At 54.7% G+C, this 24,611-nt stretch overlaps 2 protein-coding genes across 4 annotated transcripts in view; one reads left to right on the forward strand and one right to left on the reverse strand.

Annotated features, from left to right (window-relative positions):
* Positions 1 to 1,209: 1,209 nt before the first annotated feature.
* SSC4D (scavenger receptor cysteine rich family member with 4 domains) lies at positions 1,210 to 13,629 on the reverse strand. The gene is made up of 10 exons (XM_050322127.1): positions 13,605 to 13,629; positions 7,787 to 8,092; positions 6,748 to 6,819; positions 6,103 to 6,417; positions 5,081 to 5,161; positions 4,750 to 4,824; positions 3,796 to 4,107; positions 3,277 to 3,354; positions 2,362 to 2,712; positions 1,210 to 1,443 (listed from the first exon to the last, which is right to left on the reverse strand). Exons 1-9 carry the CDS (start codon positions 13,627 to 13,629, stop codon positions 2,396 to 2,398), a joined length of 1,581 nt encoding a protein of 526 aa, XP_050178084.1. The 3' UTR covers positions 1,210 to 1,443; positions 2,362 to 2,395.
* Positions 13,630 to 21,918: 8,289 nt separating this feature from the next.
* The window catches only part of DTX2 (deltex E3 ubiquitin ligase 2), a 34,120-nt gene continuing 31,427 nt past the window's right edge, over positions 21,919 to 24,611 (forward strand). For 2 of the 3 annotated variants that reach the window (XM_050321846.1, XM_050321847.1), the window contains exon 1: positions 21,969 to 21,980. The gene's annotated coding sequence lies outside the window, so the exon portion shown is untranslated. The other variant, XM_050321845.1, reaches the window with a different exon arrangement.

The following is a 24,611-nucleotide window of genomic DNA, read 5'->3' on the forward strand; positions in this document are numbered from 1 at the left end:
GAGCATCCCCTGTGCTGGTTCCCTACTCCCACCCTACCTCTCACTCCCTGCTCCCATGGAGATGATGTCCAGCTTGGCTGTGGAGTGTCTGGGGGGATCCCTGTGGATCCCAGCCCATTCCAAGCTGGCTGCAGGAGAAAAAGCTGGAAGACAAGGGAGGCGGCTGCTGTCTCTCCTGGCTGGAAACCCTTTGCTTGCTGGATTGCAGGCTGTGGAAGGGAGAAGCTCCAGGAGAGCGGGACCTCCTTTCCCAGCCTAAAGCCAAGAACAGCAGGGTGTTGGGTAACACCAAAATCCAGCCTGGCTTTGCCGGCTCAAGGCACAGTCCTCAAGGAAAACAGGGAAAACCCATCCGGCTTTACTCACCTTCCTCCCTGCAACACCCCAAGAGGCAGCAGCCTCCAAAGCAGCTCCTGGCCACCAGATCCCTCCCCACCTCCCATAGCCATAGCAAAGCTGGCAGAGCCCACAGCACCCTCTGACCCATCCCCAGCTGGTGTGGGCTGCAGGGGGGCCTGGGGAGTGCCGGGGACAGCTCTGTCTCCCCCCTGCTCCCAGCAGGACCCAGGCATTGCCCAGCTGTCCCAGAGGCAGGGGGTGAGGGGGCAGCTGGGTGGGCAGTGGAGCGTGCAGGACCTGGGAAAGGAGAGGTTTTATTCACATACCACTTCCCTTCCCTTTCCCAGGGCCCCAGCAAGCCCAAGTCAAGCTGCACTGCCACAGCCTGCCTGGAAGATGTTTCCGTGCCTCAGTTTCCCCTCCATCCCCTCAGTGATGGAAATCTGGCCAGGGGGCAAAGTGCTGGAAAACCTCTGCCCACGGAAGTGGAGAGGAGGCAGCCAACATCAGCCTTGGCATGGATCCAGGGCCACCACACAGCACACGTGACTGCCAAATCCCACCGGGAACAAACTCACAGCTGGAACTAACCCGGAGCCTGGTGGGGGTCATGGCTGTACCCCTAGAGATGGGGTGAGGAGGGGTCCATGCTGGGCTCCCAGCTGGGTGGGAATCAAAGGCTGCTTGGGGGCCAGCAATGGATTTGCACCAATTTTTGGCAGCAAGAGCCAAGCCTTCTCCTCCAGGTTTGGGGCATTACTCCTGCCCAGGGCTTTGAGGGGGTGACAGGGAGACAAGTCAGGTCTCAGAGCACTTCCAAAGGGCTTTTATTTATTCACAAAAAAACCCCAAACACATATAAGAAAATGTGGGGAAAAAAAACCAACCCAGGGATATGCACAGTCTATTATTAACAAAAGGATTGCACAAACAGAGGAGTGAGTGCAGCAGAGGGAGCAGCCAGGACCTGCTCTGCGCTGCTGCAGCCTCACCCTTACACCCCATCCACGAGAACACAGACATCATTTTCCTGGTGTCCCATTAGGAATCAAACACTTGGTGGTGCAGGTGACTGGTGCTGCAGGCTGGGTCCTTCCACCTGAGCTGGGAGGGAAACAGCCTTTACCCTAAAGGCATGGTGCTGGGAAGAGACCGGGCTTCTGGGTCCCCTTCCTTGCTCTGGGAAGGGATTTGGGGCCTCCCCTATGGTTTTCCATCTGCTTGTGTCCTGTCTGCCAGCTCCCTGCCTGCCCTGGGCACCTTGGAGCGTTATGGAGCTTATGGGATGGAGCAGTCAAAGCCAGCATGTCTGGATTGTACAGGATGGAGAGGGATGGGGAGGCTACAAGGAGCCCCATCCTTTCCCACTCCCCAAGGGATTTTTTGGGCAGGGACAGGCTGTGCTGAAGGCCCCCCCCCCCCCAAAGGGAAATCTCAGTTGAGGTATCCTAAAACCCCACAGTTTGCAGAAGAAACAGGGGAAATGGGCATGAGGATTGCAGATGGCGTGAGATCCAATGCCTGAATTTCTGCTGCATGGAAATGAGGGAGGGATCGGTATTTCTGACGCCAAAATGGGAAGAAAAAGCTGGTATTGGGATTTAAGAGGGGTTTTCAAAGCAAACTGTAGAACAGCAGCAGCTTGCTGCAGAGCCACTGGAACATCCTGGTGAGATTTCAGCCCCCTTTTTACATTTTCTGAGTATAATTTAACATCATTTTCACAGCAGAAAGTCCGTTTTTCTCTCCTCCTCTCTTAAAAGAAATGGCTGAAACCAACAAGATTTCACACCAAAAGCAGTTCTGTTTTTCCAAGGGGAGGTCTGGGGAGGGAAACCTTCAGCCAGCATTTCAGGAGCTGAGGAGAGCCCAGTCCTCACTCATTTCTTCCCATCCTCAGAGCCCAAACACCCACGGGGGGCTCAAACCAGTGGGGGGAGTGGGGAAACTGAGGCAGAGAGCGGGTGTCAGGGTTCAGCCTCTCTTTGTGGGCATCACCACCAGCACCCTGTCCCCCCTTACCTGCTGGGGGGGCGTGTCCTGGCGGGGCTGGCGGTCATAGGATGTCACAAACAGCACCGGCATCCTCGGAGTGGTCGCAGTTGTGGACGTCCCAGCGGATGTGGGAGCAGCGCAGCAGCGAGGGCTCGTGGCCCTTGCACTTGAGGTTGTCGAGGAAGATGTAGCCCGTGCCCTGGCCGTACCGGGCCTCCCCCCAGGCTGCCACGGCGTGCCCGCAGCCCACCTGCCTGCACACCACCTTGGCGTCCCGCAGGTCCCAGGCGTCGTCGCACACCGTCCCCCACTGGGACAGGTAGAACATCTCCACGCGCCCCTCGCACCGGTGGCTGCCGTTCACCAGCCGCAGGGACCCTGCGGAGGGCACGGGGTGAGGCAGCCCCTGCCCCTGCCCACCCCAGTGCCGTGCCCCCCCTCTCAGCCACCTCGGAACAGTGCTGGTCTTTCCAAGGCTCTGCAGATGTTTGCTGGCGCCCACAGCTCCCCCACTGCCTGTTCACAGCTGGATGCACAGGGGGGTGACCAGCTGCTGGTATCTGAGTGACCCTCAGAGCATTGTGATGGATGTTCAGGCTGAAGGAACAGAAAATAACTTCTGTTCTGGGCTCAGCCCCTTTGGTCCATCACCTCCCCTCCCCACTGAGGTCCATCATCTGTTCTCCCATCCAAAATCCAATACCTAATGATCCAGCACCAGAGGTCTGTCACCTCTGCCTGAACCAGCCTTGGGGGCACCAGGAGAGGCCATGAATTAATGGTGCCACCCGTTTTTCCCCCTCCCATGGCCTGCTCCAGGTGGGTGCTTCAGGTACTGCTAAAGCCTGTGCCTATGCCCAAGCCACCTCCGTTTCCACACTGGCCAGTGTGGAGCATCCCCAGGGCTGGCACCAGGTCCCCAGGAGATACCTCAGTACCTACCCTCCCTGGGACGAGTTGGGACCAACGTGGTGGTCGTAGCAGTGGCTTCTTGATAATGTTCTCCAGTGTCATCAGCACCTGGTGCAGTGGGAAAGGGGTGAGGAAAGTGACTCAGGGGACACCTGTGCCCCCCAAGGGGCAGGACAGAGCCCCCCAGCAGCAGCGTGGGATGGCTGGGGACGGATGCAGGGATGTGTTGGGTGGGATGTGCAGCATCTGCACTTCCAGGGAAGTGCACAGACACCAGAGGTTGTACTCACATTCCAACCGTCACCTGCATCACAGCACAGATTGCTGCTGCTGTCCTCCACAGGCAGGAGGAATCCCAGGTGCTCTTTAGTCACACCCCCCCCCATTTTGTAGACCCCACTTCCCGCAGCCCCCCGGAGCGCGGCCACAATCCTCCCACACCCATCATCTCATTGATTTTCCACTCCGCTGAGCCGAGCTTCACCGCAGATCCCCCTTCTCCCACCCGGCCACCAGCTGGCGGCCCCCCGGGCCCTCCCCGGCTCTCACCTCGGCAAATGACCCCGGCGTCCTCGTGGTGGCCGCAGTTGTGCTGCCCCCAGCCCAGGTGGAAGCAGTCGGCCAGGCGAGCCTCGCCGCCGCCGCACCCCACGTTGTCCAGCAGGACGGGCCCGCTGCCGTAGCCGAAGGAGCCGAGGACGGTGGCGGCGAGGGCGGCCCCGCAGCCCAGCTGCCGGCACACCACCTGGGCGTCGGGGAAGTCCCAGTCGTCGTCGCAGACGGTGCCCCAGGTGCCGCCGTGCCGCACCTCCACCCGCCCGCGGCAGCTCCCGTTGCCGTTCGCCAGCCGCACGCCGCCACCTGCGTGGGGGCCCCGGCACAGCCACGACGCCCGGGGGGGAGGACGAGGCTCCACGGGGGGGGTCCAATGTCCCCTGCTGACCCTCCACGGGTATGGGGTGAGACCCCAGGGAACGTGGGGTGAGCCAACGGGTTATGGGGAGACCCCTGGGGACGTGGGAGCAACCGCCCCCCAAAGGGATGTGGGGTAAAAAACCTTCGGGGCATGGGGTGAACCCTGGGTTATAGGGTAACACGTGGGGATGTCAGCGCAAACCCCTGTGTGGGGGCAAAACCCTGTGGGCACGGGGTGAGGCCCTGGGTTGTGGGGTGACACATGGGGACGTGGGAGCAACCCCCTAGGGATGTGGGGCAAACCCCTGGGGACATGGATGCAACACCCCCAGGGATGTGGGGCAAAACTCTGTGGGCGTGGGTTGAGTTCCTGGGCTATGAGGTGACCCCCGGGGACATGGGAGCATCCCCTGGGGGCATGGGGTTAGCCCTTGGGAGCATGGGGTGAAGTGAGGGTATATCAGCTGAGCCCCTGGGGACATAGGGTGAGCCCTGTGGATGTGGGATGAGCCCTGGGGATATGGGTTGACCCCCCCCCCCCAAGGAACAGGTAGCCCCAGGCAGGACTAGCAGCAGCTGCACACTTACTTTCCTGCTCGACAGTCAGGAGCATGGTGGTGACCACGTCGGTGGCCTGGGAGGGCTGGTCCCTGCCGTCTGTCACTGCTGGGACAAGCATGGGCACACACAGGCATTGTGGGGGTGGGCAGATCCAGCACCCACTGCCCCTGTTCAGTCGGTGCCAGCATCCACCAGCACCAGAGCTGCCCCATGGTGAGCTCCTGCCATGGGCAATGTCACCTCCTGACTGTCACCCACACATGGCAGGAGCCCAGGGTGACTATGCTGGGTCACAGCAGGACACAGAGGGCATGATGCCCCCCAACAAGACCCCATCTGAGTGCCTGTCATCTCCTACCTGTGGCCGTGGCTGTGACTGTCTCCTCAGAGTCCAGGGCCACCGAGGTGGTGAATGATGTGATGGTGGATGTGTCCAGCCCTGTGGTGACACAGAGGGACAGAGGTGACATGCAGGAAGAAGCTGCACAGCCATGAATATCCTGACTGTGGGAGGCAAACCCAGGGTGGTTGGACTCGATGACCTCAGAGGTTTTTTCCTAGTTGATTCTGTGGCCTGAATGCTCCAGGGCAATGGGGATGAGGATGGACCATGTCCACCTGCACATTCCTGCTGCCCAGGTACTGGAAATGGGGCTTCCCTACCCCAGCCCAAACGCTGGGGTCCCACATGAGACCTTCCTTCTCCGTGTACCTTGGAGGTTTATCATCAGGATTCACTACCCTTTAATCTGCCTTATCCTCTGCCCCTCTGAGCAAGGACTGTGCATGATGGTGCTATCAGCTCAGCGCTCAGGGGAGGTGCCAGAGGGGATGGGGATGTTGAGGGAGGAAAGGACCAGCCTGAGAAAATTGTCCTTTTTCTCCTGCATCAGCCTCTTTGTCCCCTAATAGCGGGAAGGGGAAAGCACTGGCACTTACTGCTCCCCTCATTAGCCATGATAATGAGGGAATTCAGGGGGATTATTAACATTATAAACAGTAATCAGCAGAGAATGGCAGAAATACATCATTTCAGGAGGGGAAGGGGAGGCAGGCTGGGCCTGGCATCGTGCCCAGCTCCTTACTCCTTCCGGACGCGGGCAGCTTGTTTTCCAGCCAGCAGAGCAGGGAAGTGGCAGAGGGAAATGGCAGGATGGCAGATGCATTTCCCCTGCAAATCACCACTCCAGACATGTCTCAGTCTCTCTGTACAGTGTTGCATCCTGCTCCGGACCACCAGGATGACGGCGGATAAGGATCAAGGATGCTCCTAGAGCACCAAAACCTGGTCCCTGGCCAACCCTGGGCACCTCATCATCTCTCTGAGTCCATTTCTCCTCGGAGACTGGGAATTCCCAGGGTTTTTCCCTGCCCTGGTACCTGCGCAGATGACCCCAGCGTCCTCGTGGTGGCCGCAGTTGTGGATGCCCCAGCCGAGGCTGTAGCAGGCGGAGAGGAAGGGCTCGCTGCCGTCACAGTTGACGTTGTCCAGGAGGATGCGCCCTGTCCCGTAGCCAAAGTAGGCATTGCTCTTGTAGTCCAGGGCCTGCCCACAGCCCAGCTGCTTGCAGACCACGCTGGCGTCGCTCAGGCCCCAGTCGTCGTCGCAGACGGTGCCCCAGTTCCCGCGGTAGAAGATCTCCACCCGGCCCTGGCAGGTGTCGGGCCCGCTCACCAGGCGGATGCTGCCGTCACCTGGAGGGTGGCAGCACGTGGTGAGAAGGATGCTGTGTCCCTGCACATGGCACAGCGATGCCACCGAGCCTGGACCTGGCAGCGCCCGTGACGGCAAAGAAACCGAGTGAGAGAGAGCGGGGAAAGGGTGGTGCTTTAGGGCAACACAGCTTGGGAGCCTTGGAAAGCTCTGGGATAGGGTTTGGCCATGGCCAGCGCAATGATAGGTCCCCAGGGTTCTGCCCCTCAGAGCTGGAGAGTTGGGGGGCTCAAGAGGGGCAGCAGGTGACAGTGGGAGACACTGCCCTCAGCCAGGATGTCCCCCCTGCAAGCAGCATTCAAGCAGCTTACTTTCCCCATCCTGTACCGAGGCTGTGAGGGTCCTGGTCGTTGGTCCTTCACTGGCTTGCGTGGGTGAGAACTCTGCAAAGGGAAGCAGAGAGGTGGCACCTGCTGCTGCTCCACCCTGAAGCTGGAGGGATCCCTCCCACCCTGCTGCTCCAGGAGGGTTTGCACCAAACCAGCCCCAAAGGGGAAAGAAAGAGGGGTTTGCAGCTGTACTGCCCTGCCCAGAGCTCTCTGCCAAGGGCTTGAGCCACTTCTGCGCCCTCAGACCCACCTCCCTGACCTTCTTCATCACCCCTTCCACCTCTCCTCTCCAGCAGCCCCATGACTCAGTTTCCTGCTCAATCCACAACCTCTGTTCTCTGGTTCCTGCTGGTCCAACCTACCAGCCAACTCATCATCTCTGCCTTTCCATCCCTCCATTTCCAAGCCCCACTTCTGGAGGACACAGGGATTCACTGAGCAGTTGCTCTGGGTCTGCACAGCCTCACGTTCAGTGCTCCCTGATGCCTGGCTGATTGAGCAAACCCCGAGCAGCTACACAGGAGGAAAGCATGTGGGGTACAAAGGGGTCGGCACGGAGTTGTTCCACTTTCACATGCCAAGTTCAAACACTTTCCACTGCTTTTCTCACCTTTAGGAACATTTCCTACTGAAAAGCTCAGCAATTTAAAGAAAGACGAGTCAAAAGGGGTAAGAGCAGTGGGGCAGCGACTGACTCAGAGGCAGCAACGTGGGTGAGCATGTGCTCTTTCCCTAAGGATCGTGCTGGAGAGGTTGCAAAGTCCCTGAGCTGGGAGTGACAAGGAACACAAAACAGGCTGGTCACCTTATGGAGCACCAGCATGTGGAGCTGGGAGGTGACCCGGATTGAGGAGAGGGGTGGAGGGAGGATGCAGAGGAGGATTGGCTGACCCGGGATCAGAAGAACAGAGACTGGGATATGACTCTTAGGGCTCCACCAAAGCATCTGCACCCCACCAAGGCTGGCAGCCCCCCAGGAGCCCCCTGCTCTCCTTGCCCCCAGGGAACCCAACCTCACTACCATTGCACACGACAGCCACGTCCTCGTAGTGGTAGCAGTTGTGGATGCCCCAGCCGTGGCTCCAGCACTCGCTCAGAGCTGCCTCCCAGCCCTTGCAGTCCACGTTGTCCAGGAAGATGGGCCCCCTGCCCTGGCCGAAGGTCATGGCGGCCGGGAGGGTGATGGCGTGGCCGCAGCCCAGCTGGCGACACACCACGTTGGCGTCCACGATGTCCCAGTCATCGTCACAGACCGTCCCCCAGGAGCCGTTGTAGAGGATCTCCACCCGCCCCTGGCACCGGCTGGGCCCGTTGGAGAGGCGGATCTCTAGGAGGATGGGCAGAGAGAGGTCCCTCAGCAGGCAACAGGCCAGGAGGTGACAAACACACTCGCAGGGAGCAAAACTACTCCAAATCCCTGCTCCTTAAATAAAATGGTGACCCTTCTCTGCATCACAAGGCTTGGTGCAGCCCACCTGGTGGTGGGACATGGGCTTCCCTTCATCTGCTGGAAGCAGAGGAAATGGAGACTCAACGTACCTCAATGCATGAATGAGATGCACCAGCATCAAGGCCAGGTTGGACGGGGCTTTGACCCACCCGGTTTAGTGGAAGGTGTCCCTGCCCATGGTCACGTTGGTGTTGGAATAAGGTGGGATTTAAGGTCCCTTCCAACCCAAAACACTGTGTGACTCTACGATCATGCCATCATCTCACCTCCTGATGGGCAATAACCCAACGGGAGAAGAGGAAAGCAGATGTGAGGCACCACGTGTAGACATACAATGGGTGACAAGTGACAAGATGCAATTAACAAACTCTTATGAGCCTCAACAAACGGATCTGGAGCTGATCCCACATGGGAGTCAGTGGGATGGAGATGATCCCTCAAGCTGCCGGCGACAGGGAGCAGGCATGGAAGTGCTCCTGGTCTGCCACGTCAAGGGAATTATTTGCTTGTGTGTGACGCATGGCACAGGGACAGGGACTCAGCAGGAGGTGGCAAAATTCCCCTCTCAGGATAATAAGCAGAATAGGGATAATAAAGAAACTCTATTTCCTTTCTGTAAAATGAATTTAGCTTCTTGCTGCTTTTTATTCCAAACCAATACGCTTCCTTTTTGAAATTCCCCAAATCCCTTTTTTTTTTTTTTTTTTAACCAAAAAATTGCATTTTTCAACTACAAAACTTCCTGGAGAAAAGTGACTTTAATAGAAGAATCTCACCTGGGAATTGCAACAGCTCAGGCTCAGAGGTGGTGCCTGCAAGGGAGAAGAGAAGGGATCAGCTCTCCCCAGCCCCTGGAGGATGGGGAACTCGAAGGATGATGGCAGCAGGGATGGGATGGCCATGGCACGGACCCAGCAGCCCCTGGACCCTTTCCAAGGGGAAGCTGAAGCTCCTCCTGGCATCCTGCTCCTCCCACTGGGCTGTGCACCCCTCCCACAGTTTGGGCATTTATTTAGGCACAAAAACTCTCTCAGCCCCAGTGCTGAGTGACGTGGGGTCCCCCCCCTGGGATGCTGCCAGCATGGAACACTGAGGGCTCTGGCTTGCCCAGGAGGTCACAACAGCATGATCCAGTGGACAGTGGATGGGAACAAGTGGCTGGACCTTGTGGACATCCCTGTCACTGCCCCTGTGGGTGCCCTGGGAGCTCACAAGCTGTTGGCAGATGCCAGAGCCCAGCACAGATTCCTCGGGCATCTGAGGCACATCAGGCTTGAGGCTGTGGCTGCACAGCCCTCTCTCATGGGTGACACCTTCCAAAACCCTTTCAAACCCAGTGGAAGGTGTCCCTGAAGGTGTCCCTGCCCATAGCAGGTGGTTTGGAGTGAGAGAAGCTTTAAGATCGCTTCCAAGCCGAACCATCCCGTGATTCTGTGATGCCTCCATGCTAATTACAGCACTTAAGGGCTGATCAACGCCCGTGGTGGCTCCTTGGCCTCTTTTCCTCACCCTGCCTTGGACCAGCCCTGTCCTGCTTCACACTCAGCCCACGAGCAGTGACGTGAAGGTCAATCCCAGCCGCTCCGGAGGCGGATGTCACCGCCGTGAGAGGCAGCATGAGCCTGGGGGGACAGCTGAGCAGATGAACCCACCTCCCTTTTCCTTGCTAGGACGTTGCCTGGGAGACCATTAAGTCAGCTAGAAAACAGGGCTGTCAAAGAAAGACCTAGAAGCCCCAAGAGGAACGAGAATAAGGCAACTGTCTAGATGTATCCATGAGTTAGCAGGGATGCTGCCCGTAGCTGGGATGAGCATCAGCAACCGGGCAGCTCCAGCCCTGGTTGGGTATTCCTGCCCTCCCCAGCTGGGCCAGGCAGGCTGGAAAGGGATGCTGTGATGCCAGCAAGAAGTGGGGATTACACAGGCAGGGAGCAGAGAGGCTCTGAAGGAGAGAACAAGAATGGACATGGCAGCCCTGTGAACTGGAAAACAGGAGAGAGGTTACTCAGCTCACCTCTGCACCAAAAATGTGGAGATGTGAGGGTTTCTAGGAAGAGCATTTTCATCCTGGTTTGTATTGATTTTTAACACCTAGTCCACTACAGTGCTGAAGAAGCAGTGGATAAAAAGACATTGATAAATATTCATTTCCCTTTAAGTCAAAATCAAAGCTCTGAAATATTCATTTAAGAGCATCCTCCAGCAAAGTCAGGACAGATCTGAAAAAAATATGCCTGGTGTGTCTACCATAATGAGGAACGAGGGGAAAACGGTATCCTTTGAGAACAGAGACAGTGAGCCCTCGGTGTTTCTCTGATCCAGCTTCACAAAGCCAAAAGAAAAAGGGAAATTGCTCGAGTAAACACGGGTGCTAAACAAAACCACCAAAACGGAGGACAGATTGCCCTTCGTTAGCAAGTAATCTCTGCCCATTAATGAAAAGAACCGGGAGAGCCTGGCGGTGCAGGGGACAGCGGCAGAGCCACCGGGAGCCCCCCAGGGTCCCCACATGTCGAGTGTGGGCGCCGGGGCTGCCACAGCAGCTCGGGGGGGCACGGGAAGTTCCAGCTGAGGGAGTGGGAAGGCAAAACCTGATCTAACTCAATTAGGATGTCTGACTACATCTGAATTCCCAGTTTTCCGGCTGTCTGTGCCCTGGCACAGGTTTGTTGAGGCAGGAATGTGTTACCCACCGCCTGGCTGTAATCACACGGGTACGGTCACACCGGGATAACTGTGCTGCCTCAGCACTTGTGCAGACCCTCATTCCAAAGCGGGAATGGCTTTTCCCAGTTCGATTTAAATGCTTCCCAGCCTGGCTGGACAGTGCCTGCCAGGAGTGAGTAGGGACCCTTGTCCTGAAGGGGATGGGTGCTCATTCCACTCCTCGCTTCGGCAGGATCAGTCCCCTGGTTGCTCCCCAGGACCATCCTTTGGCCATCAGCATCTTCTCATCGGTGCTGGGCCTGCTCCCTCCATCCCTGTGCCCCCTCAGTGCTGTTGGGGACACCACGATAATCCTGCCCATGGAGAAAATCTTCCCACAAATCTGAGAGCCGGAGGGAAATCGCGGGTGCCTAAAACCCCTCCCACCGCCCAGCGCAGGGCTCACCGGTGGGGGTGTGAAGCAGCAGGAGGAGGAGGAGCATGGCTGGCATCAAGGAAAGGGGCAGCACCGCGATGTCCGGCCCCCCTGTGCCGTGCCGGGTGGCCAGACAAGGACCGAGTGTCATTGCTGCACGACAGTCCTCCGGCAGACAGGTATCCAGAGGAGGTTGTCCCTGAAAAATGCAGACAGAAGTGTCAGTGGTGATGGCCAGAAGAACCTGTGCCCGCCAAGGACCGTGCAGGACCTCTGAACATGTCCTTCTTCAGTATTCCCAGGAGCAGTGACCACGAGACACGTGAAAAATAATTCTGATCGAATTTATTGAGAACAAGAGGTAATTTTTTGAGCGGCAAGGTGAAGCTGAAAGGGCCACATCCCACCCGCAAAAGGAAACTGGAAGCCAGAGGCCTCTGTTGTCTCTGCTCTTTGTCATCCTGTGAGGAAAAAAAAAAAAAAAAAAAAAAAGCAGGGACAGGCATTTCTGTGGGAAAACAGTAATTTCTGGGGTCTGTAGGACGACTTGATTCACCTGGGGGATTGAGATGGAAACTCCACGGGTATAAGATGGAAAGCAAACAGGAATGTCAGCAGAAAATGGGGACGAGATTAAATATCATAAGATTCCATTTCCCCTTCATTTACTGCTCCCTGCAGGAATCACTGCCGAAGGGATGGGCTTCTAGCTCTGTGTCACTCACAGACTGCTCGGGAGGGGGATGGGGGCTGGTTCTGCTGGCCGTGACACCTCTGGCAGCCCAGACCCTGATCCCAGCGGTCCCAGCAGCCGGCCCGACTGCAGCGTGTGCTGGTGGAGCAGTGCCATCGTGAGGATGCTCTCACACGCAAAGCCAGGCTCTCAGCCTCGGCTCAGCAGAGACCTCAGATTAGTCCCTCCAGCCTGCACGAGGCACACCATCTCCTTAAGGGATGCACACCGACTACTGTCATCTACTGATGGTCAGAAACCCGGGAAAGCACGTTGAAATCCACTGTACCAGTGACCAAACCCTCCCTCCCATGGAAACCCCTCATCCAGCCTTTTCCTGCTCCTGGTTTTCCCATGCACAGGATGAGAAGAGCTCCCAGGAGGGATCACGTGCTGGTGTCCACCCAGCCAAGGTCCCTCAAGACCGTGGGCTGAGTGTGCTCCAGAGCCTCTTGATCAAGGCTTTGTTGCCTGCACCAGAGAGAGATGATGGTGGACCGAGAGTTTTTACGTGCACCAGCCAGAGGTGATGGAGGTGCAGGATGGAACGTCTGCGGGTGGGACACGGCCCTGTTACTCCTCCCTGGTCTCTCTGCTCAGCTGCTGCTGCCCAGAGGAGGAGACCCGCCAGCAGACAGTCGGCTCAGTGATGGGGGATGAAAACCAATCTACTCGCTGAGGTGGTGGCTTTCAATACTCCATTCATCCCTCCTGCAGCGCCGAATAATGTCGCCTTTTGTCCCTCCGGCCCTCTCCGCCCCCCGGAGGGGCAGGGCTGACAGACGGGCCCTCCGCCGCCCTGCCCCGGCCAAACCCCGGCATCGCGTCCTGCTCGCAGGGACGTTGTCATCGCCGACCACTTTTGTGCCGGAGCCAGCGCGTTCCTGCTGCCTGGAAGGGTGGCAGCGGGCATTAACCACTGCGGTGCTGTGCCACGGCCGACCCCAGAGAGGGAAAACCTAATTTGCCTTCTCTGTCCATTGCTCTTCCACCTGCTCCTCCATCCTCACCCCAGTGCTGAGGGTTCAGCTACAAACTGAAGCCCTTTCCTTGCACCCAGGGATGCTGGGGCCCTTTCAGAATGTCTGTAGATTAAAAACTACTTTTAAGCCATAATTAGTCATTGTGGCACTGCAGCAAAGCAAAACATCCCTTTTATCATCTCCCTGAGAGGCTGTGGCTGCCCCATCCCTGGGAGTCTCCAAGGCCACGCTGGATGGGGCTTGGAGCAACCTGGTCTAGTGGAAGGTGTCCCTGCCCATGGCAGGGGGTGGAACGAGATCAGCTTTAATGTACCTTCCAACCCAAACCCCTCTGTGATTCTGTGAGCATTCTGTGATTTTAAGAGTTGCTGAATGTGGGTTTCTGGATGTCCCTTCAAACTGAGGGTGTTTACAGGTGTCCTGTAAAACCACTCCCCATCGTGCACGCCAGCAAGCCCCACATCTCCCCCACCCTACACAAGCACTGCCTGCTGTGGCTGCTGCAAAACTCACAGGGGAGGACCAGGGCTCTAATGTGGGGCACAGAAAGTCCCTGTTTTCACCCCAAATAACGCACCACAGCAGACTCACTGTCCCGCACCAGCATTTTGCCCATGGTGAAAACCCCTTCCTCCCACCTGGACATGAGACCCTACAGGTCCTTCAGTCCCCTTTGGTTCCTTTTGTACCCCTTGGCCACAGCTGGAATGAGCCCCTGCTCTCTATTTGTCACTTCTTCTACTTTTCATTATTCAAGTAACTTCAGGAGAAATCAGAGTCTTTCATCCACCACCACCCCACCAGATCACTTTTTATAATTACCACCCTGCCCTAAAAAAAAGCATTATAAATCCACATACCTGTTTGATAATTTCTCTCCAGTGTAAAGGTGAGTATATCAAATCCCAGAAATACCTATTCTCTTTTGAAATAAAGGAAAGAGCTGGCTAGTTATAAAAAAACTTTAAAATAATGGTTGAAATTAATATTCCTGGTAAGAGGTGATGGAGATAAGGCAGGAATTTTTTCTTTAGGTGAGATCTTGTTTCGAAAATCTAAAAAAATAATAAAAGAGAGAAGAAAAAGGATCTCATCCATCAACAGAACAGCTCCAGCTCGTCATCTCTTTGCACCTTTGGGGTGGCTGCTGCTGGGTTACAGCAGGATGGCAGCCCTGCATCCCATCCTGGGGCAGATCATTCCAAAAGCAAAGGAGAAAGAGAGGAAGGAGGAAGGGGAAGAAGAGGAAGAAGAAGGAGGGAGAAGGGAAGAGAGGGAAGACCGCTAAGGAGACATGGTGGGGAGGGAATGGCTCGGGTTTCAGGGAGGCAGGCAGGGACACATCCTTAAATTGGGTGCTGGCAGAGCCTGGGTTACGCCTCAGGGGAAGGGAGAAGCTTTTTCAGAGGATTTGGGCTTTTCAGCTCCTTCCCACCTCCCTCCTCAGCTGTCTGAGTGCCCACCTGGAGAGGAAGTCAGAAATAACCATCTGGCTGGAAATATTTCTCTCGATGCCTGAGCCAGCACTGGGATGCAACGGGAGGGGACGGTCCCAGCCTCCTGCTCCTCCTGGGGGATCTGGAAACCTGCTCCTCATACAAACCATGGTCCTCCCTGCCTGTTCCTGGGCAAGAAGTTACCTTTAGAGGTCCCTTTTTTCAGGATTTTCCTACCTGGCTGTCCAAGGCAGCTCTGCTGAGGGACCTGCCACATCCTTACTCTCTTAGCCTGCAGTGAAGGATATCCTGTGCTGGAAACCCTTCCCATCCACCTCCACCACCTCCTACTCTACACATTCATGTTGGTATCTCTTTATTTTAAAAGGAATTGTGTGCATTTAATAATTTCTAACCATTATAGCCTTTTAACCATCATTACAAGTAAAAGCCGAGTAACATGAGACTCTTGGGTCTCAGCAGGCTTGAGGATCGTGGAAAAAGGACCTCCAAACAGATTGGGTTTTCCAGTCTCGTGAAATATTAGTCTTCCCAGCAATTTTAGGAGCCTGGTGTGCTTTTGGCTTTGAACAGGTTGATCTTATGAGCTACAGGATTCGCTCTCACAGGAGGCAGCACTTGCCTCGTGGCTTTTGCTGCTGGATTGTTTACTCATTCCTACACAAAGCCCAGACCCTTAAATGCCCTAAAATGCCTGTGTTTCATGTTTGAACTCCTCACAAGGCCAGCTCTGGCTACAGCTGTCACCAACTGCTTCTTGTAGGGATCCAGTAATTAGCAATTAGGCATTTTTATTCCCCAGTAGCAGCAAAGTTCTAATTAACCCAGATCATGAGTGAAAGTTTCAAAGGTGCCTTTTAAGTCTGTTTTGCCTAAACTTTGACAAACTCCCTGCTGTCCTGGCTGTCTGCCAGTCCCATGGAGTGGGAGTCACCATCTCCAGCATCGATCCACATCCAGGCTTTGGGGATCAGGAGTGTGAGCTGCCCTGCATGTGGACATGCAGGGATAAGGTCAGCCAGCCTGAAGATGCTTTCCACCCTCTCCAGGATTTCTCTAGCGATTTGAGAGCCATCTCAGATGTTTTCCATGTCTACATCCTTCCTGCATGTGCTCTGAGTGGCTTGGCAGTATCAGGCTGTGGGATTATGCTGCTCTGAGGAGAAGAAAACACAGCCAGCCTTATTCAAGGAGCAGCCACAACATAAGAAAGGCTAATTATAAAATTCCACAGGACAGCAAGGCTGTTCTCTTGCGTGCCAGGGGAAAAAAGCTCTTTTTGTGCTTCGTGATGGTCCTGCTGCCTAGTCAGGCAGGGACACTCAGAGACATCAGCGATGCTCACAGGAGAGGGGCTTGTGGGGGGTTCAGGGCCATCCCCACATCCACTCAGCATCTGCCATGTGCCAAGAGCAGCACCTACCACAGCTTCCTATGGCAGCAGGTGGCATTTCCAGCAGATCTGTTTTCTGGCAGCAGCTCGGTCATGGGTGGAAGCTGGGGAGAACAAGCGGCTCACAGATCTGCAGGAAATGCAGAGCTTCCAAAAAATATAATAATAAAAACAGATTTTCCGTTTTCGAATAGCTGGGAAACTACAGAGAGGAGAGATAAACTTGTTTGTATGTCCTATGAAATGGCCAGGAGGTGTTTTTGGGGTATGAAGAAGAACCTGGTACCATACGAAAAAGCCATAAGCTGAAACAAAAGGCATTTTCTTGCTGTCAGGAGGGAAGGATGGGACTGAGCTCATCCTCAGGACACCAGTTACTCTTGTGAGCCATCAGTCGGCTTATAATGAATGACAGGATTCCCCTGCTGATTGCTGAGCTGAGTACTTAGCGGTTTCCTGCTGCCTCCTGAGCTTTGGGGAGCAGCGAGAAGGATGTTGCACCTGCAATGGGATGAGCCACCCCTCCTTCCTCCGTTCCTCCTGCTGCTCCGGGGCACGAGCAGCAAATGGGATCCTGGGATGTGGGGTCCCAGGAGAGGAGCTCTCACTCCCAAACCAACCTCTGTCCAGCAGCCTTAGGAGAAGGGAAAGGTGTAAATGCAATACAAGAGCATTTTGGTTTCCTGTCCTGACGTAGTTCTGCTTCAGTGCAGCTGGAACTGTCCTCCTAACACCTCTGTGCTAATTTTAAGGCATTTTCTGTCGGTTTATAAGTCCTGAAGGAAGGGCAGGGCTGAGGAAAAGGCAGTGGCAGCCCCCAGCACTGCACTCAGCCGCAGCAAGCTGGAGCTGAGGGAGACGTACCCATCCCCTCCCCAGACAAAATCACCTTTGTTCCTCCCCGTAATCTGCTTCCTGCCCAACGTGCTGCAGAAACCACCTCAGCCAGGTGAGAAAGAGCAGCCCAAGGACGCAGCGCTGACAGGAGGCTCTCCAGAGGGCAGCCGACCCACGCCGTGGGCTCCGGCCGGCATCCAGAGCTGCGGAGGAGCAGGCACGGATCACAGCGAGGAAGAGGGGATGGGAAAGGGGCAGCTGGGTCCTCTGCATCACCCACGCTGGTCACGGCAAGGGCACTCGCTGTGGGCGTGAGCTTTAGGATATGTCTGTAACTCCCTGCCTTTGCTGTGTGTCATTATCTCCGTGGGGTGAAACCTCACCCTGCAGCGGACTCCTGGCATTGGGATCCACTGGGACAGCGGCCAGATTTATGTATGTGTGTGTGTATTTATACATGGGTGTATATATTTATGTACATACACGAGGTGTCCATCGGGACCAGCACTTGCTGGCTCCTCTGCCAGCCCTGGGGAATCCAGGCATCCACGCTTCTGCTGCAGCATCGCTGGTGCGAGAGGGGTGTGCTGCAGCCTCAGCGCTCTTGAACACACTCCAGAGAGCCCAAACCACGCCCGAGCGTGCGGCTGGGAAGGGATGACCTGTAGGGGGACACGCAGGCTGACAAGACAGACGAGGTGGACATCGCCGGGGACATTCCTGCTGGGGCAGGAGGAACCTGTGTGGAGATGCCGTGTCCGAGCCTGACGCTCCACGGAACAGCTTGGGTTGCAAAGGACCTTTAGACGTTTATTTGGTTCCAGGAAAGCTCCGGAGCGATGGATCCGCTTGTCGGCTGCCAGGCGGCCGAGCGTGCACTAGGTGGCAACCAGCTTCAGGGAGAGGCGCTTGCGGCAGCCGAGAGGGGTGTTTGATTTGGGCAGGGAGAGCAAAGCTCCTCTGGGAACCCCCAGGGACCTTCCAGCGTGGTGGGCACAGCAGGCAGAAGGCATTACAGCAGGACCTGTCCTGTCCATAATTAACACTGATGGCGAGGGGAGGGTGGCCAGAGCAGAGGAGACAGGCACTCAACCCAGAGGACTGGGCTCCAGAGTTTCGTGGCTGGATTTAGCAAAGGCAGGGATGGAGAGGGACTTTTGACCAAGGTCTGTATAACAGGAGAAGGGGCAGGGGTTTAAAGTGAGGGAGGGCAAATTTCAGTGACACTAGGAAGGAATATTTTATGGTGAGGGTGGAGAGGTCCTGGCACAGGTTGCCCAGGGAACCTGTGGCTGCCCCATCCCTGGAAGTCTCCAAGGCCAGGTTGGACAGGGCTTGGAGCAACCTGGTCGAGTGAAAGGTGTCCCTGCCCATGGCAGGGGTTGGAAAAAGATGACCTTTAAGTTCCCTTCCAACTGATGCCTCAGAGCTTTTAGTTTTTTTATTTTTGTAGATTTTAGAAATAGTTATGTAGTGAATGTGGATTTTAATGTAGCTGTATTATATCCCTTTCCCTGTAGCATAACGTTTACACATACCCAACTCTGTTACCCCATTCCACATCAAATCCTCTAAAGTCTGTTAGCGTGTTTAGTCTTCCTTTCAAGGTAGAATTGTAGAAAAACATCCTAAGGCCTGGACCAGAAGGCGTCACACACACCCAGCAAGAGTGGGATGCCCACACCAGACCCACCCCTGCTTTGTCTGATCAGTCCCCAGCAAGAACCAGCAGCAGCTGCTGCAGAGGAAAATGAAACGAAATTTCACATATTATCCTCTGCCTGCAGAGGAATTTCTTCCTAATTCCTGTCACTTTGTGTTTGTCTGCTCGGGGAAATTAATCTGAAATCGAGTGGGCTGTGAATTCAAAGTGCTGCAGCAATCCCAGCAGAGCTTGGACAGGCAGTTTCCTAAGTGGCCAGGCTATTCCCCAGAGCACCAGGCTAAGCCTGGCAATTTAACAGAGCCTCAAGCATCAGGTTTTATAGACATTAGTGTAGGACCTTGAGTCAAAACCGCCTGAGATGGAGCAGCCATGGAGAAATTAATTCAACAGCCTTCCAGCCCTGCTACAGGAAAAGAAAAGGGGGGAAGAAAAATATTTGACTGATTACCCCAGTGTGTGTGGATGGATCAGACAGGAGCTGATCCCATGTTAGAGGACTCCCTGCTTTGTATACTAATTTGTGGAGCATGCAGAGAAGGGTGTGGGAAAGAAGAACGTGGGAAATAAGGGATAAAGCTGGAAAAAAATCCGTAAGGGACTGTGTTAAAAATCTGTGGATCATTAAGGTAAAAAGAATATAAAACAGAATATCCAATATTTTAGCAGGAAATCAGGACTTTGAGGTCTACATCCCTGTAAAAATAGAGTCCTTAGGGAGAGCAGGACACAGAGTTTCACGTTCAGGCTCAGAGAGCATCTTCACAAGTGTTCTTCAGACAGAACAATTGGAGGAATTTGTGCAGTGGGGTCTGACAGACCCCAGATTCCTGTTGTACGTGGTGCCTGAGCTCTGCTAACCCCTTTCAGGTTATTGGACCATCGTGGCACACAGGACAAGTGAGGGAGGGGTGTGGGAAAAAGGTGACTGAGGGAGATTTGTGCTGCTGAGAGGAGGCACCTCAGCCATCCGTCGTGTCTGGCAGAGCCTTCCAGGGACGTTGATGCAAGATCAGATCACAAATCCTTGCTCCAAAATAAAAATTAAAATAAATCCAATGCAGTTCTATGTCATTCACAGCTCAGCCACCACCTGGCTGGTTTACCCCCACGGTACAGCCCTTCCCTTCTCCCAGGAGCTGCACCCAGTGCACGTCTGGTCTCCCCCACCCTGCAGGCCTTATCTGCAACACCCTTCAGCCCTGGAGCATTGCCCAGAGACCTCGCCCAGCCTCCCTCACCAGCCAGGACTCCTCACTTGGAGCATCCCTTCATCTCCCAGCCCTGCCTTGCATTTCTGCCAGACTCGATAGAATCCCTTCTTCACCATCCTCGATTCTCCTGAAACCTTTTCCTGTTTAGGACCAGAGGATATTTGACACCTGTCCACCCATGCAACCACATGGATCATGCAGTCTGCTCCCAGCATGGCTTTATAAAGCATTCCTATCTATTTTTCAGGAAAAAAAACCCCATTGCATTGCTCTCCAGTTACTAATTACAGCCGTAGGAGACAGGAATCCTAAGCACCTGAGTTGTAAATGTGAATCTTATTGCTTAAGCAGACACATTACGAGCAGGCTATCAATCACTTTTGGCAATTATTAGTTCTTTGTGAGTATTTTGAACTCAAGTATGTGACAGTCTCATCCATCCTGGAACAGAGAAATCCATGGGCATTTACATACAAGGCTGAGTTGGGGGGGGATGCAGCTTCAGAGGGTTTTCACCAAAGCTGTTGCAGTTGTATGCTTGGTGTCGTACATTTTGGGCAGAAAACCAACCTTGTATAAGCTCTGTAAAGATAATTCTCATGTGTTTAACCCTGGAAGAAGAGTTTTAGAATACCTCTCCATTTCTACAGCATAAAGTGGTTCTGTATGTTATTTTTGCTGTAACTATTCAGTCCAAGAATAATGTCCTTTATTTTATAAGCCTTTGGGAGCAGGTGTATCGTGTCATGGGTGAATCAGTGTTGCTGGGTGTAAAGTCCAGGGAGGTTTAAAGTCATTTGATAAGGACTGGTGAATGCTTCCTGGTTTTGAAAGTATTATGATGATCTTAAGGGTTTTTTTCTGACCTAAATGATTCTATGGTTCTATGATCATTGCTGCCAGTGTCTCAGTGGGATTTTGACTTCTGCATCCATTAAGGGAAAAATCCAGGTGGGGTCTGACCTACCTCTAACAGAGTATGAAGGAGTGATCCAGCTCTCTGCAACGTGTTCCAGGATTAAAGGAATCCCTAAATAAACACCTATTTTGGAAGGGGGGTGCTGGAGGTGCAGCAGCTGGGAGGAAGCAGCACTCTGTTGTTGGAGAGATCTGCACACACAGGGTTGTGTTTAACACCCTCATCACTGCTCATACAAGGAACAGGCTTCTCCAGGGCTTTGCTTTGCATTTACATGGATGTAAATGAAATCCCCAGGGCTGTACTGAGCAGCTGATTGATCCAGGCTGGATCTGGCTCTGGTGGTCACATCCACATCCCCACAGGGCGGGGCAGCGTGGAGAAAGCAGCTCCCACAGCATCCAGTTAAACTGCATTAGAGGCTGCACTCTTATGTACCACATGCACCCCGTCACACACTGTCACACACGTGGTCACCCTCACACAGTGTCACACTCACCCTGTTGCACTCTCAGGGTACCACGCTCACACAGAGTGTCTCACACAGCCAGGGCTACACATGCTCACGTGGACAGTATCACACTCACACCCAACGCCACACTCCTGCACGGCTGCTGCCAGATACACTCACACACACACACACACACCCCATCACGTCACACACCCCACTGTGCCACACGTTATCTCACATACACATTATCACACAACATCAAACTCACGCATTATCACACATGCTATTTCACAAGCACACATCATCACACACTCGCTGTCACACTGTCACACACACTATCATACATTATCGCACACTCACTGTCACACTGTTTCACACACACATTATCACACACACTCACTGTCACACTCGCATTATCACACACACAATTTCACACGCACATTATCACACACAATTTCATGCACACACGTTATCACACACTATTTCACTCACACACGCTCTCAGTATCACACACACATTATCACACACAATTTCATGCACACACGTTATCACACACTATTTCACTCACACACACTCTCAGTATCACACACACTCTCAGTATCACACACACATTATCACACACTGTTTCACTCACACACACTCACACTATCACACACAGTATTACACACACACTCTCAGTATCACACACACATTATCACACACTGTTTCACTCACACTCCCACTATCACACACACATTATCACACACTCTCACACTAACACACACTATTTCACACACACACTATTACACACACTCAGTATCACACAATTTCACACAATTTCACACAATTTCACACAATTTCACTCTCACGACTCCACCCCCCACTGTCACTCACACGCCTACACCAATCACGTCCCTCTCTCTCTCCCGGCCCCGCCCCCTCACACGCCCCCGGGCGGCCGCGCGGGCGCACGCGCGGAACCGGCGGGAGCGCGCACCGGGAGCGGCGGCGGGGCCCGAGCGGGTGAGGGGACCGGGGGGACGGGACCGAGCGGGTGAGGGGACCGGGGCGGCTGGGCTGGGCATGGCAGCACAGCGCGGGACGGGCACCCCCGGGCCGGCACCCCCTTCCCTGCGCCGCTCCACCCGGGCCGTCCGTGAGGGGCCTCCCCGGGCCGTTGCGGCTGCCCCGAGCCCGGCCCGTCCTGCCCGGGCCGCTCGGAGCGGGGCACGGCCGGCAGCGGGGCCTTCCCCGCGGCCACTCCGCTGCTACCGGGGCGGGAGGTGCCGCCCGGCCCCCGGTGGCCCAGGACGGGCCCGGGACAGCGGGGAGGGCGGGTCGGAGCCGGGGGCGGTTGCGGTGGGGTGTGCAGGTCCTGCCGGGGTCCCCGGGGCCGGGGGAGCCCCACGGTGGATGGGCGGGCGGCCTCTGCCACCGACTCCCCCAGGCAGGACCTGGCTCGGCCCTTCCCGGAGCATCCCGCTGCGAGCCGAAGCCCTTGGGGAGTTGGAGGAGCTCTCCAGGTCGTGCCACGTTCGCACCCCGCCGGTCAACGGCCTGCCCGCAGATAAATAACGCGCCTCGGGGCCCCCAGGGACCCTGGAGCGGGCGGGTTGGACGCAGGGTTTGTTTGGTGTGATCCCGTGTCCAGGTGTACCTTCCCTCCTCTCGCTGCCTCAGCTTTCCTGTTCATCCGTGCCCGGAGCCAGCCCTCTGCTTAGCTGACAGGCAAACGCTTTGTTTCCGTCTCAGTTGCCGTCTCTGTTTTCCCCCCTCTGAGAGGAACTCTCTTGGAGCTTGTTTTGAATGGAAGCAGTCCAGGTTTGGAGCAGCCGGGTTTGTTTCTTCTTTCGGTTGTCAGCCCAGCCACCTTGTGCCGTGAGGATCAGCAGAGGCTGGGAGAGGGCAGGACCGCTCAATCTGTGCTGGGAGTTATTGCTGTGGTCCCCTCTCTGCTGCCGTGCTCTGTTCTTACTCTTCGGTTGCTGCTGATCGGAGCCGGGAGCTCGTGTATGGAAAGGTTTGTTTAGGTGTGAGTTACCTGGCGAGAGCTTCCAGCCCTGTTGCATCACTGTGTTCACAATTGGGGTTGTGCTGCACCCAGAAGTGCGGCTCAGCTGGTGTGAGGGGCTGGGAGCGGCTCTGGCTGGTGGTTTGGGGTCAGAGGGGCACAGGGCACATGTAAAGCTGCTCTAGTCATGCACTCTGCACAGGGTTATGTCTTATTGCAGTCCTGTGGCCTCCCTGTGCTTTATGTGCTCCTCTAATCCCTGTGTAATCTCTTCCCATGGGATCTTTCTTGCCCTCCCAGTCCTGTCTCTCAAAGTGGTGTTAACAAATCCCTGCTGGGCACCCTCTTTTCTGAGCAACCTGCTGAAAAGTCTGAATTCTACCAATCTGGTGATTTTTATTTTTAATTCAGCCCAGCTCGAGAGCTCCCGAGGCTCCTTTTCATTTCCAGGTACAAGCTCACATTTCATTTAAACTTTTATCAGCGCTGGCAATTTCAGTTCAGAAAACTTAAAAAGGGACTTGGCATTTTTAGAAATCATTCTCAGACCTGTGAATTTTAAGATCCTGCATTTAAAGCGAAAGAAAATTCTGCTTTCTGGAAGTAGAACAGAATTAAACAGGGCTTTCAAAGGCTTGAATTCCCTTTCCCTGCTTTCTCAGCACCATTTGTTAGAGTTTGAGGAGCAGGGAGTGAAGCTGTTGGGAAACACAGTTGAAATGCACCCAGTTCTTTTCCTGTCCAAGTCCCCGATTAAAGCCATGTGGGCAAATGTTTCAGAGGTTGTGCAGGGTGTAAAGTTCCAGCCAAACAAATCCAAACTCAAGCTCTGAGCCCATGTTACAAATTACCTCTGAAGTGAAGGGCAGCTGGCCGGAATATTTAAGTTTGCACAGGGTTTAGTTTTCACTTGAGGCAAGTCGGGCCGTAGGATTTCTGACTGGAGCCAGGACTGTTTGCTGAATAAACAGAGCTTTTAGGGCTGGTGTGAATTTCAGCTTTTCAAGGCATTTTTAAAAGCCAAGGTGAACTTTTCTAGTCCATGGAATTTTAGCAAAGATGTGAGGTGAGGTGTGTAACACATCCCAAACCACATCCTGCTCTGCCTCAAACCCTTTCTGCCATGGCGTTATGCCCAGGGCAGTCCAAGGGGGTGGTGTATGAGCAGCTCCAGTATTGAATTTCTCAACTTTTAATATTTGTGTGCTCCTGAATTCTCAGGGAGGACTCAGGAACTGCAATTTTAGGCCTTTTCTTACCCTTGTTTGCCTTAACTCGGGGACTCACGTAATTTTGGCTTACTGAGGCTCTCCCACATTCCTCGCTTCCCAATCCGTGCAAACAGCTGCTGGCTCAAGCAGCGTTCAGCGGGAACTGGCAGGAGGCTGAAATACGCCCCTCGCTCCTCCTCTGGACCAGCAGTCCCAGCACAGGAAATATTTTTCCATCCTGATGGGGAAGTGGATGTTGGAACACGCGACGCTCACGTGCAGCCGGTCCGGGTACCCCCGCGCGTGGTCCAGGATTCAAAGCATCACTGCCATCCCAGGGGTGAGCAACAGGCTGTTGGCACCCAGCTGTTATCCCAGCGTTATCCCTGTGGCACAGGCAGGAAGTGGTTTTTTTTTCTGGAATGTCTTCTTGTTTCGATTTCCTGCTGCTGTGTTTCAGAAG

Source organism: Myiozetetes cayanensis, unplaced genomic scaffold (genome assembly GCF_022539395.1).
Source record: "Myiozetetes cayanensis isolate MyiCay16 unplaced genomic scaffold, myiCay2020 scf27, whole genome shotgun sequence".
In the NCBI taxonomy this organism is placed as follows: domain Eukaryota; kingdom Metazoa; phylum Chordata; class Aves; order Passeriformes; family Tyrannidae; genus Myiozetetes; species Myiozetetes cayanensis.

Excerpts from the sequence above, each read along its gene's own strand:
- SSC4D (XM_050322127.1), bottom strand. The coding sequence starts at position 13,629 with ATGGGCAAAATGCTGGTGCGGGACA. Across the intron at positions 6,820-7,786 it reads CGTGGCTGTCGTGTGCAATG|AGTTCTCACCCACGCAAGCC; the intron begins GTAGTGAGGTTG and ends TTCCCTTTGCAG. Across the intron at positions 5,162-6,102 it reads CGCTGGGGTCATCTGCGCAG|GGCTGGACACATCCACCATC; the intron begins GTACCAGGGCAG and ends GTGTCACCACAG.